This window comes from Pyxicephalus adspersus, chromosome 7 (assembly GCF_032062135.1).
Source record: "Pyxicephalus adspersus chromosome 7, UCB_Pads_2.0, whole genome shotgun sequence".
Classification (NCBI taxonomy): Eukaryota; Metazoa; Chordata; class Amphibia; order Anura; family Pyxicephalidae; genus Pyxicephalus; species Pyxicephalus adspersus.
In genome coordinates, this window is record NC_092864.1 from 48241779 (window position 1) to 48261151 (window position 19373).

The window sequence follows — 19373 nt, forward strand, 5'->3', positions numbered from 1 at the left end:
CATTCTTCCTACTGACCACTAAGCCAATGTGCTGTGAGCTGTAAATAAAGTAATTTTTAGCAGGTGTTCCCTGAGACCTGAAAATTGTTTTACATTAATTTTAAGTTAATTTCAAAAGTAAGTCATGACTTCATGATTTGCAAACAATGATGATGGCGAATTATAAGCAGCATATACTTATCCTGCTATATGACTTTTAAGGTTAGGCCTATACCAGTCTCAAACTTCTTGCAGATTTGTTGTAGAACAATCAGCAATTGATTGTTACTTCTATGATAATGAGCCAGACTCATTACACCATAGAAGACATATGAGATTTTGTTATATGATTTCAACACTGCTACTATGCAAATAGTGTACAAGAAGCATACAGTTTGTTCCTGAGCCCCAACCTCAATGTTTCCCTAGAAGCTATTATTGTTTGCTAGCACAACATTAACTCCTTACCAATGATGTTACATGATCTACAGTACACTGATTTCAATGCTTCAATGATTTCAATGGAAGTTTTGAATAAGGGATTTATCTTATCTTTCCAATGGATGTGAGTCTCATTTGTGGTTGGATTTTAAATGCTGGAAAGACTAGAATAATGAATGAGTGGACATAGAAAATGGTGTTGATAGTACCTGAAGCCAGCATATCATTAATTAGAACAAGGAATCGTTCATCGGGTATCTGAGCATCTGTGTGCAAGAAGACAGTGCCAATATTCTTTATCCCCACCTTGAAGTATAGGGTAGCTATATCACTCTGCAAAATAAAAATATATATATTTTGAAATGAGATAATAAAAGAAATACAGATACATACAATCTTAAAAAGGGAATGGTTGCAAAAATGATTGAACAATATGTAAGTAAAAAAAAATACTATAGAAGAACAATGAGCAAGTGTCTTGTTCTACCACATATCCATAAAAGAAGTGAAATGTTTCTCATTTTGGGATAGTGCAAAGTCATCCAAATTATTCCTTGTCTATTGTCTCACTCTATATCCAGAACCACACAGATATAGCCTAAAATTATAAAGCAAAATATGCTATTAGGTTTTAGTATCTATGTTATACACCAAGTATTTTGTAAGTACAGCTATCCAATAGGTATTAAGGAATGATCTGCATAGTCCCAAAACTTATTCTAAATGAGGAATAGGTTCCTTGTTATTTTAGAATTTGGATGGAATTATTATAATTATCAATAAACAGTATTTATATAGCACCAACATATTACGCAGCGCTGTACATTAAATAGGGGTTGCAAATGACAGATACAGACAGTGATGGAGGAAGACACTGCCCAGAGAAGCTTACAATTCTTTTTTTAAGAGTCAGCTCTGCTTTACACTGGTTAGGTGAACAGCTAACCTATCTATGACCTGTCAGATCCTGCAACACAAACCAAGTATGTTTGCTATATCTGTCCCATGTACCAGGTCAGATATACAGCCATTTCACAGAGGTATTCATTGACTGATTATTTATAGAAGTCTTTCAGCCAGGTTATAGTATGAAAATGATTTGAAAGATATGAAAATGAAAATTTCAGCCAGGTTAAAGTCATATAAATGTTTAAAAATCAAGTGTGTCACTGTACCTTTTGTGTACACACAATAGTTAAAATTATTTGTGATTTTATATGCCTCTATTTGCAAAGTACATTGCAAATACAGGACCTGGTAGGAAAGAGTGTTGTTCATGCACTCAGGCAGTAGTGCAATATGAATTGTATTTGTTTAGCTTGAACATCCCACAATTTACATTACTAGACTCCCCTATGATCTAACAGCATAGCTGCTAGTGTTCCACCAACCCATTTGATTTTCTGATAAGCAATTGCTCAAGTTTAAAAGTATGGCAAATAGGTATGATATTCTGCCTGCCCTTCCAACTGTTTTTTTTTTACATAGAAAGTATTTGGATTTCTGATTAGATTTGATCATGTTCATACAAACAACATGATTCAGCACTTGTTATGCAGGCTTCATTCTTGTAGCAAATAACACTGTTAGGAAACAGTCAAGGTACCATGTATACAATTGTTAAATATATGTGCACATTCTACATTAAAAATGAATAACATTAGGCGTTTAATTTTAACACATCAAAATTTGAGTTATGGAAGCATGTAAGTCATTGTCCCCTGGTGCAAAATTGTTTTTATTATAGTTTTTGCCTTTGCACTTTTAGTCCTCTACCTAAATAAATCTCTCTATAAATCTATAACAAAAGGGGTAACCCTGTTAAAACCCTTCCTGTCTTTGAACATAAATGAACAATTGAAAAGTTGGAATGTCTATATTTTATATTCTATAAAAGTTGGAATGTATATATTTGTTTCAGTGGGTAAGTACTAGGAACCCAAAAAAAGGTCTTGCTAAAGCTCTAATAAATTGATAAGGTAAGGTAGTGGGTGATTCAGCCTGGTGCAGTTGGATGCCCGATGCACTTTTGTGTACATTTTGTCTAGCAAATAAATTGCCTAAATAATCCTGAGAAGAGAAGGGCTGGCGACACTGACTAGGATGCCTTTATGCATCTACTAAGTGTATGTGGCTATTACTAATGATTCTTAATATCTATAGGATTATTGAGGGTTAAGGAGCTTGGTGACAGAGGCAAGGGTGACGCCAAACTGATAACATAGTAAACGTTGTATAGGGCTCAGAGCTAATTGTGAATACCAGCAAACAGCTCTTTAAAGTTTGCCTGTCATAGAACAAATATGTAGGATTCCAATGCCCAGAAACTGACATTTTAAATGGGTGGCAGTTATGGTAATAGTCCAAATGAAAACATGTATTTACTACAACAACCAATTAAATATCCACTTACAATAAACTAAGAATTCTAAACTAATTGAAGCTGGTCTGTAATTGGTAGTTTAAGCAAGCTGAAAGCTATTGTTCACTGTAACATTTAAATAATCTATGAAACATCAACTACAGACTTTTGGTAGTCAATAGCCATGGAACTTATACCAATAAAAATCACTTTAAAAAAATCACTTTATAAAATAAAAACTTTATTTAATCATTGCAACAAACCTTTATGTGATGTGTAGTAAAACGTAGAAGATGGACTTTTACTTGAAAAGGATCACCTTTAGAGTGCAGCCTACCTACACTTTATTAGGTGCACCTACTAAATATCTAATCAGCCAATTACATGGCTGCTACTCAATACTCAATACATTTAGACATGTAGACATTGGCCACACAACCTACTGAATTTCAAACTGAGCATCATCATGGAGAAGAAAGGTGATTTAGTACATGGCATGGTTGTTGGTCCACGGATCTAAGCAAGGACCCCGATTTGCATTAACGGTTCAGGCAGGTGGTGGTGTAATAGTGTGTAATAAACATTTTGGATCCCTTAGCACCAACTGAGCATCCTTTAAATGCCACAGCCTGCCTTAGTATTGTTGGGGACCACGTCCATCCCTTTATGACCAAAGTGCACCGAACTTCTGATGGCTACTTGCAGCAGCACAACGCATCATGGCACAAAGCTCAAATAATCTCATACTGGTTTCTTTAACATGACAATGGGCTCATTGGACTCAAAAAGCCTCTGCAGTTACCAGATCCCTACCTCATAGAAAACCGCAGAATGGGAGACTTGTATCATGGATGTGCAGACAACAATACTGCAGCAACTGCGTGATGTTCCTGTATTCCTTATAGGCCATAAAGAATTACTGCAGTTCTAAAGGTAAACAACGGTCCACTAGGTACTAAGTAAGGTATACTTATTAAAGTGACTGGTAAGGGTAATTATTTTAGTTGGTGGCTGTTAAAAAAAAAAATAATTCTAGACACCAGAGGTGGAATCACCACATTTACCCACCTCTTTATTCTGCGACATTCCATTCCTTGTGCTGTATTTGCAATAATTTTATATTATGCGGAAATGATGTGGAGCAGTGAGCATCTGTAGCAAAATAGGCATCATTTACACAGCTCTAATGTCAAGAGCTTTCCACTGAAACCCATCAAAAATGAAAAATAAAAAACCTACAGGGCTATTAAACTTGGCTCCATCTCCAAAAAGATAGGTTTTGGGTTGGCTGATCCTTTTAAAAAATAGTAATAGTAAGAATACATCAGTAACTGTTTTCCAGCTTACAAATCAGCAACTTGGAGTTATGGAATTGAGCTCTATCTGGTAATAAAGTTACCATGTAAACCACTGGAAACCATGGCAACTATTGCATCCCTTCCATCAGCTAGTGGAGACCTCTGCAGCAATTAAGGATGAGTTAAGAAATTGGTTTATTTGTTTTCTGTAATTATGGCACTGCTTATTCTGTTCTGACCTGCAAACTGTTTTGAAAAGCAATATTTGCAAATGGATAATTAAGCAAAGAATTACTTTCAGGCATTATTTACACCAGAGAAGTCTCGTTGCCACCATTTTAATTGCATTGAAGTGCTAAAATGGCATTGCGTGTGTAGTATATAATAATGGAAAAGAATGCTCACCCGTCTGGTGCTATGGAAGCCAATAAAAAGTGTTATTATAAGTATAACATGTTCCTAGTGTGATGCAGATTGGTGCAGTATGTCAGAGACGTGGTATATGTGAATTTTATTTTGTATGTTTTATTGGTTATGAGCTATAATTAAATCATAAGTAAACCAAATCTCTAAAATTTCATGTAAGATTTAACATGTTAAAGTAATCTCAAAACACATTTTAATTTTAAATCTGCACCTTTCTCAATTGTCACTCTGTCACTCAGGCTTCTGATGGTGACTACAAATTACCATTTCAACACAAATTTTGCACAAGGCTGTGAAGTGAGGTATTAAACCTTCCTAAATAGTGTATAGTGCACTGTGTAGAAAAATCCAGTAAACTTATCAGGAAGCAAAGGAAACCGTATGTAAAACCATATAGAAGAGCAAGCTTTACCCGGAGAATCATTAGGAAGGACCCAAGTGGTCACAGAATCTGCAATCCATGTACAGTGTAGTGCAATCCAGATGAACTTTAGCAAACACTGCTCTGTGTGATTGTGTTCATTAAGCCATTTCTCTTGATGTCTGTAAACAGTCTATACATGACTACTTGATCCTAATAACTTTTCAGGTTTGCTGGATCACTTCATCAACTTCACCAATGAAATTGTATCCTCTCCAGCTTTGGAGAGCTTTATTAAATCAGGCCCATGGAGTCAAAGTGATACCTGGTCTTCCTCAAAACACCCTGCAAGGGGTAACGGCACAGTAACCTTCTTGCAGGATGTCACAAGATCATGGCCTTCAGGGTCACCCTACCAGCGGAGGACTGACAGGGGGCTTTGGGTTGGAGACAGCTGGGATACAGCAGGCTGTACAGTTAGGTTCCAAGCAAGGGCCAAGACAGGTGGCAGACAGCAAGATGTTTCAAGTGGAGGTCAGGAAGCAAAGTCAGAGGGTAAACTGGGGTCAGGACAGGCAGCAAGTAGAGAGGCATTATCAGTATATAGACAGTGGTCAGGACAGGCAGCAAGCAGAGAGATGTTTTAAATATCCAGACAGAGGATAGGGTGGGTGTCGGACAGACATTTGTAGTCAGAGTTAGAGGCAACAATCAGGGAGAATAGACAGTGATAGGTCAGAGAATGCTTAGTAGTCGAAACCTACAGTTTGAGCCCTTTGTGCCCCTGGCTCTTTGAACTGGCTCTGCCACTTAGGACAGATATTGGCCACACACATCTGCCCTCAGATTTGCACTCCCAGCTCTGCATCTATATACACCCCCCACACCAGCACAGAAGAAGTAAGGGGTGTGCATATGGCCCCAAAGCAGTACTTACATAAGTTATATTCATGATGTTATATGGCCACATAACTATATTAATTGGTATGGAACATTCTATGCATTAGAAATCCTATAAGTTGTGTGTCTTACCCGGAGATCATTGATGCTGTAACCTTTACGAAGAGTTATTTGGAAAACTTCAAGAGAGCTGAGAAATGCAGCCAAGCGACATAAGCTTTGCTTTCCACTACCTCCGACGCCAATCAACAGGGCGTTGCCATATGGAAACTCCAGAATTCGACTGATACGGCAGCTGTACCATCAGAAGAGAGAGGAAGAAGATCAAAATACATGAAATTCTGTTTAGACTTTTATGTGTGTTTTATACCCTTTTTAATCTGTCCAGATAGAGGAGACCAATACTTCTTATGTCGTACCTGCTATGGAGCAATGTCCTTAACTGTGACCCTTGTTTGACTGCCAGTCCCTTTGGCAACAGAAGCTGCACAACTGGCAGCCCAAGCTTGAGTGGGAGCTGAATGGCAGGGAGAGAAAAAGTTTAAATGGCTGTATTTCAGCAGGAGAATTCAGAATATGGGAGAGATAGAATAAGAGCAGTGACCACAGGACAGCACCTGCTCTTTTAAGTATGATGCAGCCTATCCTGCAATAAGATTTCTTTAGGAAAGACCTTGCAGCTTACTCCAGCATCCATCCTGGGTATCACAAATTTTAGGGTTTTACCGCTTATTGTGATTGTAAGCCTTTAGACTCCTTTATTTGTTATACACATTTACCTACACCAGTTTGGGACACTACTACTACTACCCCTCAGTGGAACCACTTAACGTAGACTTTCTCATCTATCGAGCCTTGGGTGTCTGAAATGTCTTTGTGAAGATCCTTGCACATTAAAAATACCCCTCTCCAGAAATTTGAGAGCCAATGTTATCATCTAGGGGAACACCTAATAAACTAGCAGCCTACATAGGTGTATTGCTAAACATTTTAATATTTTCCTTTAACTATTTCACCTTCAGACTATTAACCAGCCAATGGATCATACTGCTTTATAAATATTTCGAGCAGCAGAAAGACGACACAAGGAGCTTTAGAGTTGAACAAAGACATTTTGTAAAGTTCTCTTGACTGAAATGTGCAGAAATGAGTGCATTGCCGAACAGGCTGAAAAGTAATATCAATATTTTACCAGATAATAAAACTGTCAGATATATTTTTTTATTGTTTCCCCAAAGTCCTGTTTTAAGTACAACTATAGCCCAAATAAAGTCCAAATTGAACAAGGCAAATTTTAATACCAATCAAGTTAATAATTGAATACAAACAGTGCAAATAAGCAGAGTGACAGACAAATTATCAGTTTTTATATAGAATTGAGGTTGCATTTCAGTTTTTTTATGAATTGAGAGTCATTTAGACGTGACCATGCAACCCCTGAAGTAGGAAGGACAATAGATGGCAGACTACTTTTCCTAACATTCATGAATTATAGTAGAAATCGTGTGTCCATATGAGGAGGGGCTGGAGGACTTGGAGCTATAGATATTAGGCAGTGGTGGTTGGACCGTAACGTGTTAACAGGAAACCAAAAGTCATGATAGGTGAAGGATATGGATACCTGCACAGCTAAAGCCAAACACAGCTACACAATGGAGTTTTTAAAATTGTAATGTTCAGTTTCAAAATGAATACTTATAAATTATACTATTCAACATGATTGCTTTAGGAATTTGCCTTGTTCGATTTGGAATTTAGTTGGGTTTTCAAACCTGCCATGTTTCCATGCCCTTGCAAAATCTCCTAAAGTAATCACTTTGTTTTAATAATGTACTGCAGGGAGCAGTAAAGATGAGCAAAGGGCAATAACCTATCAACCAGTTAAAATTCAACTTTTCTTCAGTCTACAGCAGTCAGAACAATACATGATGATTGCAGATTGTTTGGTATAGCTAAAGCATTCTGAACATTGCTCTTTGCCTTATTAAATAAAGCCACGGAAGTCTACTTCTTGGCAATGAGCAAAATTTAAACATTTTTTATTGGTTACAATGGGTGCTTTATAAAATCTTTGCAAGCATTAAAGAACAAGAGAGGTATGATAATACATTTTTCAAAAAGGTGTCTTAAACAAAAAAAAAATCCTTTGTATTTCAGAGAATGTGTGTCCATACCTTTTGGTAATTGCTAGAAATCATTTCCCCCAAGGACTTCAGAGCTTTTTTTTAATAAAGCTGTGCACAGAATAATGGTAATGTGCTAAGTGCAAAAACCCACAGCAACAGAGTAAATATAGGTGTATTAGAATTTGATCAGTAAAAATTTCACTTTGGTTGCTTTGGGTCTCTGTACTTTGTACATTGCACTTTGAATTATTTAATTAACCAGGAAGAGTTACACACAAAACAGAACAAAAAGAAAAGTTCTGTTGAGCTATTATCATTTCATTATAAAGTTGACAGCAAAATACTGCAATACTTGTCTCATAATTTTGTATTTGTTTATTTTTAAATACAATATTTTCATTCTCACAAGTCTATATTGTGCCCAACAGCTCGGACTGAACCCTGGTTGTGCTGTTTATTTTCCACAGGTACCAATTTTTGGGGAAGCCGATAAATCTAGATTAATGTTTTTGGAGGTGTGGGGGGGAAGAGGAGAGCCAGGAACACACCCTTTTATATAATGAAAAAAAGTCTATTTTTAATTAGAAAGGGAGGATCACTTATCTTTCGTCTAGGGAGTGGGAAACCCTCAAAGGACACATACATCATAGGGGCTGGTCCTTCTTCACATGCCCAGTCTCGAGCATATGCAGAAAGAGATTTTCTTGCAACGAAAAAAAAGTGCCAATCTCATGCATGAGCGTTTTTCGTTTTTATTAATTTTTAATTTTTAGAAGGACATTAGCAAAGAAGACATTAAGTTCTATGCCCAGACTGGGGTTCCAATCCAAAAGTGTTTTTTTTTTTGTTAGCTAAAAAACAAATTTATATACAAGTATACAAAGAACATGAACATATTTATTCCAAAACATGACCGTACATTTTCAAAATTAGTAGTAGCCGAGTACAGGAGTACAATGACATCAATCAGTCCATTTAGGCAACAAACTGTGGCAACATTGTTCAGAAATGTCTATTTTACAAACATGTTTCGCAAATAGCTTCTTCAGGGGGTATAGGAGAAATATGGAATTTCCAACCACTCATGAATAGTAGGCATACTCAAAACATGCTACAAGTCTGGGAAGATAACGCATTTGGCTTACTCCTCTCAAATCAGCATTGGGGCAACAACAACTGTAGTGAAGCAACCCCTGGCCCACCACCTTACGGTTCGGGCAAATTAGATAAATTTCTACCGCCCTGAAAAGAATCCTTCCAAAACCAGATTCACTGATGTTCACCATCCTGTAAAAGGATATCAATACTAATACTCTAAGAAGTACATTTATTCTCTTTTGGCACACCCTATGAGCAGTTGAGTCAAATTCAAGTGCTTACGTTGGCTGAATTTAAAAGTAAATGTAATGATGTATTAATGATGACAGAGCTGTGTTACTTTGTGTCTTTTATATCTGCTTTATTAACAAATTCCATGCATATGTAGTAAATCAAACTCAATGCCTCACTATTTAATAAAACTCAAACTCAAAGATCACTATAACCACCAAGCAAATAGGAATTTCAAAATTCCACTTCCACTGTAGAATCGCTACAAGTTTTAAATACTGGACAAGCTGTATAAAGTTTGCTTCACAAAGCTGTGGCAAACTAAAGTGCAGTTAAAATTTTTTTCCTTATGGTGGCTCCTTCTGTTTAGTTTTAAAACAGCTATATATAACCAGGGCACTCAATTCAATTAGTTCAGCTACAAAGCGGCACAAATTTTCTGCACATATTGCACACAATTTAGTATTCTCATCATGCCAACTCATTATGTTACAGTAAAACCTTAGAATTGCATTTAGGAAACCAGGTATACATATATGAAATATTTATAAACTACACATATGTAAAATGTTTTATATGCAAAAGATGCAAAAGGATTTGTAATTATATTTAGACAGATCAGTACACAGCCTAATATTTGTCACTTTTCTTTATCATCCCAGGTTTCTGTGTCACAGATTAGTACTAGTATTGGTGTAATGCTGATTTACTGCCCAATGCGTCACCTACCTGGCCTAGCTATGGTTTGTGAGCAACAAGACTTATAAGGACAGGTTTTGTTTATCCTTTGATAGCTCTGTTTTTGTTTTAATTGTATGTAATGGGTTTTGCCTAGTGATTAACTTCATGTTTTCTCATTCAACTGATCTGCAGAAATCTGATTTAAAATTAAGGATTGTGAAAAAGTGTAAACAAAAAGTTAAAAATTGGGGTAGGTATATAGCAGATAAATCTTAATGCACTGAACTAACAATGTCTGACTAAACATTGAATTATCATTAATTGTCATGTTTAGGAATAGAACAGTAAAGCTATGATTGAAAACCTGTCAGATGGTGAAAATCTGACATATGTACAGTGGTCCGCTTACGTCATTCATTAATCTGTCTTCATGGAATAATGAACAACTGAGCAAGAATGACAGCTGTGCATTTCTATAGATGCTCTGGACGCTAGTCCCCCCTCCATAACAGAATGGCACTGTGTGTACAGTGTACAGTGTATGTACAGCGTTTTTTCATCTGTCACTGGAAACATTCACGAAAGATCACTTCCAGCAACAATTATTTGACATCCATTAGGCTATTGTTTCTCCAAGATAACCTAATCTCTGAAAAATTTGTTTAGTGGCTGTCAACTAAACTTATGGTATCAGGTTGGTTGGTGACTTATCTCAAAATTTTTAAGGTTATCACATGAATTGCAGAATCCCAGTAAATGCAACTGAGGATTTTAGACTTTGCACAAAGGACAATGTGCAGAGAATGTGGGCAGTATTTAGCTGGTGGAACTGGGTTGGCTGGTATTTCATAGGAATCAATGACAATTCACTAATATTAATTCTCTAACATGTAAATGAGAATTTAGGGCTAGAGTCAGGGGCTGTAACATGCGTATAACCATAAATATTGCCAATGTTACCCAAACCTGGATTTCACCTTGAAGGATGTGAATACAGATAAGCGGCAACTGTGACTCAATCCCTTGAAGGTACAAGTAAAGGATGCACTGCTGCTGAAAACATAGCAGCAATTATTGAATTGTTGAAGCAATTATTGACTACTTTATAAACATGCTCCTTATTGTCTTGAAGGGCCCTGCTTCTGACAGGTATACTTGTGTACTATTCATGTCATTCATGGTGATGCACATATTAAGTACGATCAGCCTGTTTACACATTAGAAACAGAAGTGATAACGTATTTTATAAAAAAAATCTAAACTGCTCTATTATTTGAAACTATAGAAAAGTTTTAGTTCGTCTTTGGCTAAAATGCACTTTCCATGCAAAAACCAGACTATGTACATCCATCCTGAAAGCTGTCAGGCAGATAACTATTTTTTTGCATGCAAGGGGAGTTCAGGCAACTTACATGTGTTGAATGGCTTCCTCAAACAGAACCAGATTCATTGCTGCATGTATCTCATTGTAGTGTTCCAGAGCATCTGTAAGGATTCGTGTCAACTTTTCCCAGTCTGATATAGGGAAATACCTTGGTTCTCCAACACCATGGGCAAAATGACAGTAAACCAGTGGCTTATTAATGAATATATGTTCATCTACACCCTGCCAAAAGAAAGTTAATAATAACTGATAAGGATAATAATCTATAACATTTAAAATTTTCAAAGAATTGCACAAATTTGATTTTATTAACATTCAGAATGGCGTCTCTTTTGAAAATACAATGTTTTTATTCTAAGGTCTTACCTCAAAAAATCTTTTTGCAGTGTCAATAAGCACTTTTTTAAAGTGTTCTATGTCTTTTTCTTCCATGAGCTTGTCTGAGTACACTCTGCATGATTCATGAAGCCACAAGTGGACCAAATCACTGGAGAAACGAATACACTCAGGGGAAGCAAAAAGCATTCCCTGCAAAACGACACAGCACATTATTGTACATTGGTATGGATTACTTAAAATAAATATACTTTGCAACCTGTGACATGCCCTCCCTTTCTTGTAAGGGTATCAGAAAGAGAGGGAACATTTCCTCAGTTGGATGATAATCTGACATGAATCCTTATTTTCATTTTTACTTTCCTATCCAAAAATAAAAAAACATTTTGTCTGGGGTCTTGTTGTAAATATGTCACCCAGAAAAATCCTGCAAAATTTGGTGAGCATATATAACAGGATGGTGTAAAATAAAACAGCAAATCTGTAAAGTATGAATTGTACTTGGTTGCTATGAGTTGAGGTGCTCATATACACCAAAATTCTTCAACAAAGCCACAGGCTAAGACCTAACTTGTGCATTTGTGATGTAGCCACATGTAGTACAAAGTGGCCAGTTTGGAAGATGTGAATGGCTATGGAGTGTGTTTGTGGTTCCCATGTGTTACCCACAGCCATGGTATTTTATTAGGAGATCCATATATGATCTATGCTCTTGTAAATCAAAACTGTAAAAAACATAAACTGTTACCTGAAAAACATGCGTCAGATCTCGCAGGTTGAAAATATAATGGAATCTTATAGCGGTTGGCAGGAAATTCTGGGTCATTTTGTGATGGAGATAAATAGCAGATTGTATAAGCGTAGGCAAGGACTTCATCACACTGTAACTGAAGCCACCATGTTGGAAATGGGCACTAATTATCCTGCTGTAGATGGTAGTTAATGCTTCAGATCCAGGAAAGTGAACAGCAAACACAGAGAAGTGTCTCTGAAAAATAAATGCAAGTTGGATGCATTACCACTGGTTTAAAGGAAATGAGAACCCTGCTACAAAGATACATTGAAGGGAACCAGCTACCCATGGGTATCTGTAAATACCTAAATCTCCTCTCTTTATTTGTCACTGTAGTGGTTCTCTCTTAGGGATTGATGTGGAGTGCTTCTCATTCTGATAACATTAGGGGCTCTTCCGTGTAAAAGAGACAGGCTCTCTATCTCTGGCCAAATAACAAGGCTCTCAGGATTATATGAATGACAATTATAAACACTAGTAAGTGACAGGTTTATCCTCCTTTTGCAACACAGAGATAGCATTGTTCAGAGAAGTGAGAAGGAAGACAACCTCTATGGAAGCCTAAACCAGACTAAAAGGGCCCATTTACAATAGAGAGACGATATTGTTATCTACTTTCTACTATACGTTGACGAGCCTGCAATATTATTATTATTATTATTATTATTATTAATATAATATAATATGCAGTGCTGTACATTAAATAGGGGTTGCAAATGACAGACAAATACAGACAGTGACACAGGAGAGGACCCTGCCCTGAAGAGCTTACAATCTAGGAGGTGGGGGAATTAACATACAATAAGAGGGGAGATATGTAGTGGTGGGAAATAGTGACGGTTTCAAAAGACAGAAGAGAAGAAGATGGGTGGGCAAGTTTGAAAAAATTGGTTTTGAGTGCTCTTTTAAATGAGCAGTAAGTAGGGGCAAGCCGAAAAGGATGAGGAAGACAATTCGATAGAGCTGGGGCAGCTCTAGAAAAGTCTTGGAGCCAGTTGTAGGTCATCCTAGGAGCCGAGAGAGTGGCTGGGCGAGATTTTTTTTACCAGGTCAGAAATGTAAGTGGGACAAGAACTGTGGAGGGATTTAAAGGCAAAGCACAGGAGCTTTATCTGATTCTAAGGTGAAATGGAAGCCAGTGAAGAGAACTGAAAAGAAATGCGGCAGAAGAGGAGTGGTGGCAAGGATGGATAAGTCTGGCTGCAGCATTCATAATAGATTGTAGAGGAGAGAGTCGGGTTAGTGGAATATCGGACAGAAGGATGTTACAGTAGTCCAGACGAGAGATAAGAGCGTGTACAAAGAGTTTGGTGGTCTATGGGGACAGGTAGGGGCAGATTTTGGAGATGTTGCGTAGGTAAAAATGACAGGACCTTGAAATGTTCTGAATATGGGGGGTGAATGAGAGGGCCGAGTCAAAGGTGACACCTAGACAACATGCTGAGGGGAGGGACACCTTTACGGTTAGTGTGGTGGACACATCTGTAGAAGAGCCATCCTTATACTTGGGTGGCAACCTCAGTTTGCTCTCTTAACCCACCACAAGAAAAAGGCTCACATCTCAATCCTTGTATAGATTTGAATTACAAGTGACTCCCAAATGGGCATTTTCCTATGGTTTCCCTTTTCCAATTGTTAGGGCTGGGCCTTCTGGCAGGTGATGTGGAATTACCCGGGGCGTGGAGTCTAAGCGTTTCCCAGTCATCACCAGAGCACCCTGCAAGGGGTGATGGGGTGGTAACCCTAGTGGCCACCATACTACTTTGCTGTGAAGAGAACACCAGGAAGCAACCAGCAGCACTTCCCCATCAGGGGCTTCAGAACGGAAGATTCTTGTAGGAACAGCCAAAATCAGGCACTGGGTATGCTGCTAGCATGAGACAAGGTGGAGACAGACTGAGGTTGGCACAGGGAGCAGGAGAGCCCAAGGTCTGGACAGATCAAGGTCAGGGCAGGCAGTAAGACAAGAAGCGTTGTCAAGATCAGGCCATGGTCAGGTATCCAAAAAGGCTCAATATGGCAGAGTATAGTTGGGCTAAATTTCAGGTAGCAAGTTTCTAAACGGACAATCTACGGACAGAGGGGTAACACAGACCCCGACGACCAACACATAAACCGATTAATTTTAATACAGTGCTGGATTTACATGACTGATCTAACACCACATATAACGCTAGATGTAGTTTAGCAACTGCTAGGAGTCAAGGGTTCCCGATACCTCACACAAATTAATTTCTCTAGAACACGCCCGCTGTAATGTGCACAGAAAACTGCTGGTGCTATAAAAATACAATTTATTTTAGAAACATGAACTGACCTTTTTTCCCCAGTCGCTATGGTTACTATAGATCACATATGTGACAGGTCAAGTCATGCATCAAATGTAACGCCTTGTACACTAAAGACAAGTGACATGCTGAATGATAGATTACCTGCAGACGAGGATTAATGGAAAAACTTCCAGCGGTGGGATTCATGCACGTTATGTATTGGCAGTTGTGTATTTCTTTAGCTACCAATTTCTGTCTGTCATACCTACAATAATCACATAAACACAAATACAGACTCATGTGGTGTCACGTTCAATGATCCTATCATATTTACTGCTCTATTATTATTATCTGCAAACAGGCAGCTTATGAGACTGGCTCATACATTGTGGCGTTTTGTATGACTTGGAACAGTGTTTCTCAACCTTTTGTAACATAAGGAAAACCCTTGAAATAACTTTCAGATCTTCAGAGAACCCCTGCTATAATTTACTATTTCCACAACTCACAGTACAGGTAAGGTACTGGTTAGTGGAAAGAATGTCACCCTTAGAGTTAGCCAAAAAAATCTGTGGTGTCAATAAAACTGACACCAACAATTTGCCAATTGGAGCAGGAACTGTCCTGGCAATCTCTGGAGGAAGCCTGGTTGAGAAGCGCTGACTTAGAACATGTATGCACTTTGGCTTAAACTCCAGTCTGCTGAATGCACTTCAACCAACAACGATGAGGGGGTTGAGGTTTAAACAAGTGAAGCTAAAAAGATAAGGATATCCTCACCGAGTATATTTGCAAGTCTGGGACTGTGAATAACCCCTGAACGTATCAAAAGATCTCCTAACAGGCTATGGATAACTTGGCAGCTTCCACACATCTGAAGAATAAATCACTGAGAAAGTGTTTTAATATGCATATGCGTTTACAAATGCAGAATGTACTTTTTTCATGAAATGTTTTTGCATCATATCTAAGCTTTTTATCCCCTCAGATGAAAAGCTGTGTATTAACTTACTGGTATGTTCTGTAAAACCCAGCCTGGCGCTGTGTCTTCTAGGGCTATAAAAGCACTCATACTCCAAGGATCTTTATGCTTATTGATTATGACAAGTGTGAAGAAAAAAGAAGGTCACTGAAGGAAAGTATGATATGTTTGGATAGGAGGGGATGTGAGATGACAGTGAGTGCATTTTCAGAGAAAAAGAATTCATATTTTGCTTAAAGATCTTTTGGATGCTTACAGGAACAATAGATAGAATCAAATCTTTACAGATGGATTTGGACCTTTGAAGTATATTATAGCATGCATGTGAACATTTGTCTGCAGTAAAATATCTCATCTGTTTTGAATGGGCTGCAAATGCACCACAGCAATCCTTTCAAAAGATCTGCACCAATGTTGTTTCTATCCGCTACAAAGCAAATATGTTTCAATATGTGCACTGTAATTCAATAAATGTAGGGGTATGTTTTAGGGTTACAATTAAAAATGAATAGCATTATGTCATGGTTTGCATGTTACAGTAATCCAGCTTAACTAGTTTCTGAAAAACCTATCTCCTGAATTTGTTGGGTTTGGTGAACTAATCATAAAGTGTGTGAGTAAACCTAGAGGGAGATTCTGGCATGAACTGTAGAATCATTTACATTTTCCTATATAGAAATCTTCCTCCCACCACCACTGCCAACAGCAATTTCATAGATGATACTATGTTCAGAAAAACTAAAAGTTTTACAAAAAATATGTTATTAATAATACATTTCCCAAATGTGTCTATTCCTATTGTGTCCCATTAAATACATTTAGACGTGGGTCACATGCTCACATATATCTTATTACATTTACCACCAACATTTCCCAAATCAGTACATACTCACCAATGGCTGTAATCCAGGTGTTGTCTAATTAAAGTGTGAGGCTGCACTGTGCTAAAAGCATCCACTTCTGGCATATTGAGATCATCAATAAAATAAACAAGTTTTTTGGTTCCAGGCGGAGAATAGTTTCGTCCAGCTCTCTTTTCTAAAGGTTTCTCCAAAACACCTTTTATAATAGAAAGTAAACAATGTCAACCCATGTTTTCATCAATCCAATAGGCAAAAAGCTTTAAGTGTAAACAGAATTTATCTGATATAGTGTATATGATTATCTTCTAAGGTGGGGCATAGTGTCACAGAACACTTATTAAATTAAAATGTTTATGCTCCTATGGCACATTGACCCAATACATCAACAAAAAAAGTTTTTTTTGCAACTGTTCTTCTCACATCTAATAATAATGTTGCTTGAGTCACCTAAAAAGTTGTGGTTGCTACTTATGTCTAGAAAACTGCATTTATAGGGCATGCTATTTTCCCTATTTTAATATTTTATTCACAAAGATTTTTTATTATGTAAAAATGTAATATTTTTAAGTGAAAAGTTTAAAATGCATTTTACATCTAATGATAGGGTGGGGTTCCAATTGCATCAGAATTTCACACAAACGTATCTCCATGTTTAAATCTAAACAAGTTTTTTCACCCCTGTATGTAAAATCTGTCAATGAAGGATTCTTGGGACAGTGCAGAAATAATAAAAGGATGTTTCTGGACTATACTGTAAGTGTAGCATGAGGGATCTGTCAATTAGCATCAGAAGTTCAATAGGCCTACATAATTGACATTGTGATTGATGTGGCTTCTGATGTTACTGATTTGGGTTCCCTTTTGGGGGCATACAAGTTTAAAAAAAAGGTAGGTATGTGTTATGCTTTTTTAAAAAAAACAAATAACTTCATTTTTCTATTATGTCAGTGTGTTTATTTACATTATTTATTTTTAACACGTAATGGGTAAGGGATATCTACCCATGTACTCACACTCTTGGGTGAGGATATTTGTGTGTTCTACCATAAGTCCCCCACCCAAATCCCAACAAAAAAGGGAATGGTTGTGGTGATCTTGTACCTCAACTATGGGGCATCTCCTGTTGAGGGAAGGCACATGCCTAGCTTTGACTGAACACAAATATTAGAAATTTAAAAAAAAAAAAAAAATCTGATAAACTGGTATCAAATAGAATCTGTACAAATTTGCAGACACTGTATACCCATCTGCCTCTCAACGGGGCTTATATTTGGAGGCCCAGCTACAGTTTGTGGGTAAGTTAAGTTGGTTAGAACTTGCCAATGTATGCTTTTACAAGCATTGCCATTCCAGGGAATGAGGGTTAATACCAATGGGCAGGAGTCTTTTGCCCAGGAACTCTGGGGAGGTGACTAATAAGTACAAGATCATGTTAGATACAATACCCATTATGGTAAAAGACATATAGTTACTGATTGATGTAATTATGACTAATGCACTTTAAAACATTTAATAATTTTCTTTACCAAGAAAAAAAAATTAAAATATAATCTCTAAAGAAAATATGTAAAACGTAGAAAAAAGAATTCTGAACATTGATTCATTATGATTTCACAATAATGCCATCACTTACGCTGCAGCATGGCAGATGTAGTGTAGTAGTTGAAAGGCACTTTGGCCACCATGTAATCTTCTGGCAATTTTGCCAATTTATCAGACACCAGGATAGTTTTTCCTACTCCTGCATTTCCAACCAGCATTATTGGTTTCCCTTTCTCCAGCAGCAAATCTAGAAAGAATCTTAAGCGGATGGTTTCAGAGGTATGTACCAAGACAGTCTAAAAGTAAAATAATATAAATATTATGTTATTAGTTTGGATGTGCATAATGAAGCATGACATACTGGGACTGATTTATTAAAACTCACCAAGACTGAAGAAGATAGGCTTTCATGGATTAACCTGGGTCATCCAGCAAACATGGAAGGGGTCTGGTACAGGAATAAAAACATTTGCCAACCTATAGCAAATGATTATTAAGAAATCCATTCCGGGTTTGTGGATAACTCAGATTCTCCCATTTAAGTCTATGTTCTCCAGTCTTTAAAAAATCAGGTCCCTTGCATGGTAATAGCTTTACAAACAACATTAAAATTATATATAAAGCCATGTATAAAAATGTAATATATTACAGCTTACCAGTTCTTTAGTTAAATGTGGTGGCTACTGTATTTTTTTTTTGTCCAGTCTTTTTTCCCTTATTAGGCTGACATCAATAATTAACATACTTTTTTCATGCAGAAGCAGTATCGTCATTCTGAAACAACACTACATGTCTCCCTCTTATCATCCCCACAACATAAGTGATGTTCTGTGGTCCTCAGAAAAGAACTGGGGAAGGTTCATAATACTACTTCAGATAACACTGCACAGTGCAGAAGAAGTTATAATCCACATGCAGTTTTTGTACTTCTAATAACAAAATGTTATCAATGGTATATTTAACATTTAACAAAAAAAGTGGCAAATAATTAATAATTTGTTGATGAAATCTAAAGTATTATATACCTTTAGTATTACTTTTAGCCAAATGATTGTTTTAAAACAAATTTTAGCTCGTTAGCAAGGGCAGATATAGGGATGCGCATAGTGTGCCGCCGTACAAACTGCCCTGGACTCTCTTGAACCAATAGCTTTTTTACTGACTTGTGGGGGACCTCCAGTTCTGCACAGGGGCCACTGTTGGCCCTAAATCCGTCATTGCATTTTGGCCATGGGTAACACTGTTAAAGAACTGGAGCCAAACAGCAACCCACGTTCACTGAAATATAAAATCTGATTGG

The 19373-nt window shown here is 37.2% G+C and overlaps 1 protein-coding gene across 1 annotated transcript in view; it reads right to left on the reverse strand.

The window, feature by feature from the left end:
- The window catches only part of LOC140336042 (dynein axonemal heavy chain 11-like), a 182173-nt gene that overhangs the window by 88647 nt on the left and 74153 nt on the right, over window positions 1–19373 (reverse strand). The window contains exons 33-40 of the mRNA XM_072419096.1: window positions 18165–18369; window positions 16562–16727; window positions 14849–14951; window positions 12372–12611; window positions 11654–11815; window positions 11316–11509; window positions 5900–6062; window positions 630–753 (exon numbers count right to left, since the gene is read on the reverse strand). Coding sequence (XP_072275197.1) covers window positions 630–753; window positions 5900–6062; window positions 11316–11509; window positions 11654–11815; window positions 12372–12611; window positions 14849–14951; window positions 16562–16727; window positions 18165–18369 — 1357 coding nt within the window. The remainder of the gene's footprint in view (window positions 1–629; window positions 754–5899; window positions 6063–11315; window positions 11510–11653; window positions 11816–12371; window positions 12612–14848; window positions 14952–16561; window positions 16728–18164; window positions 18370–19373) is intronic.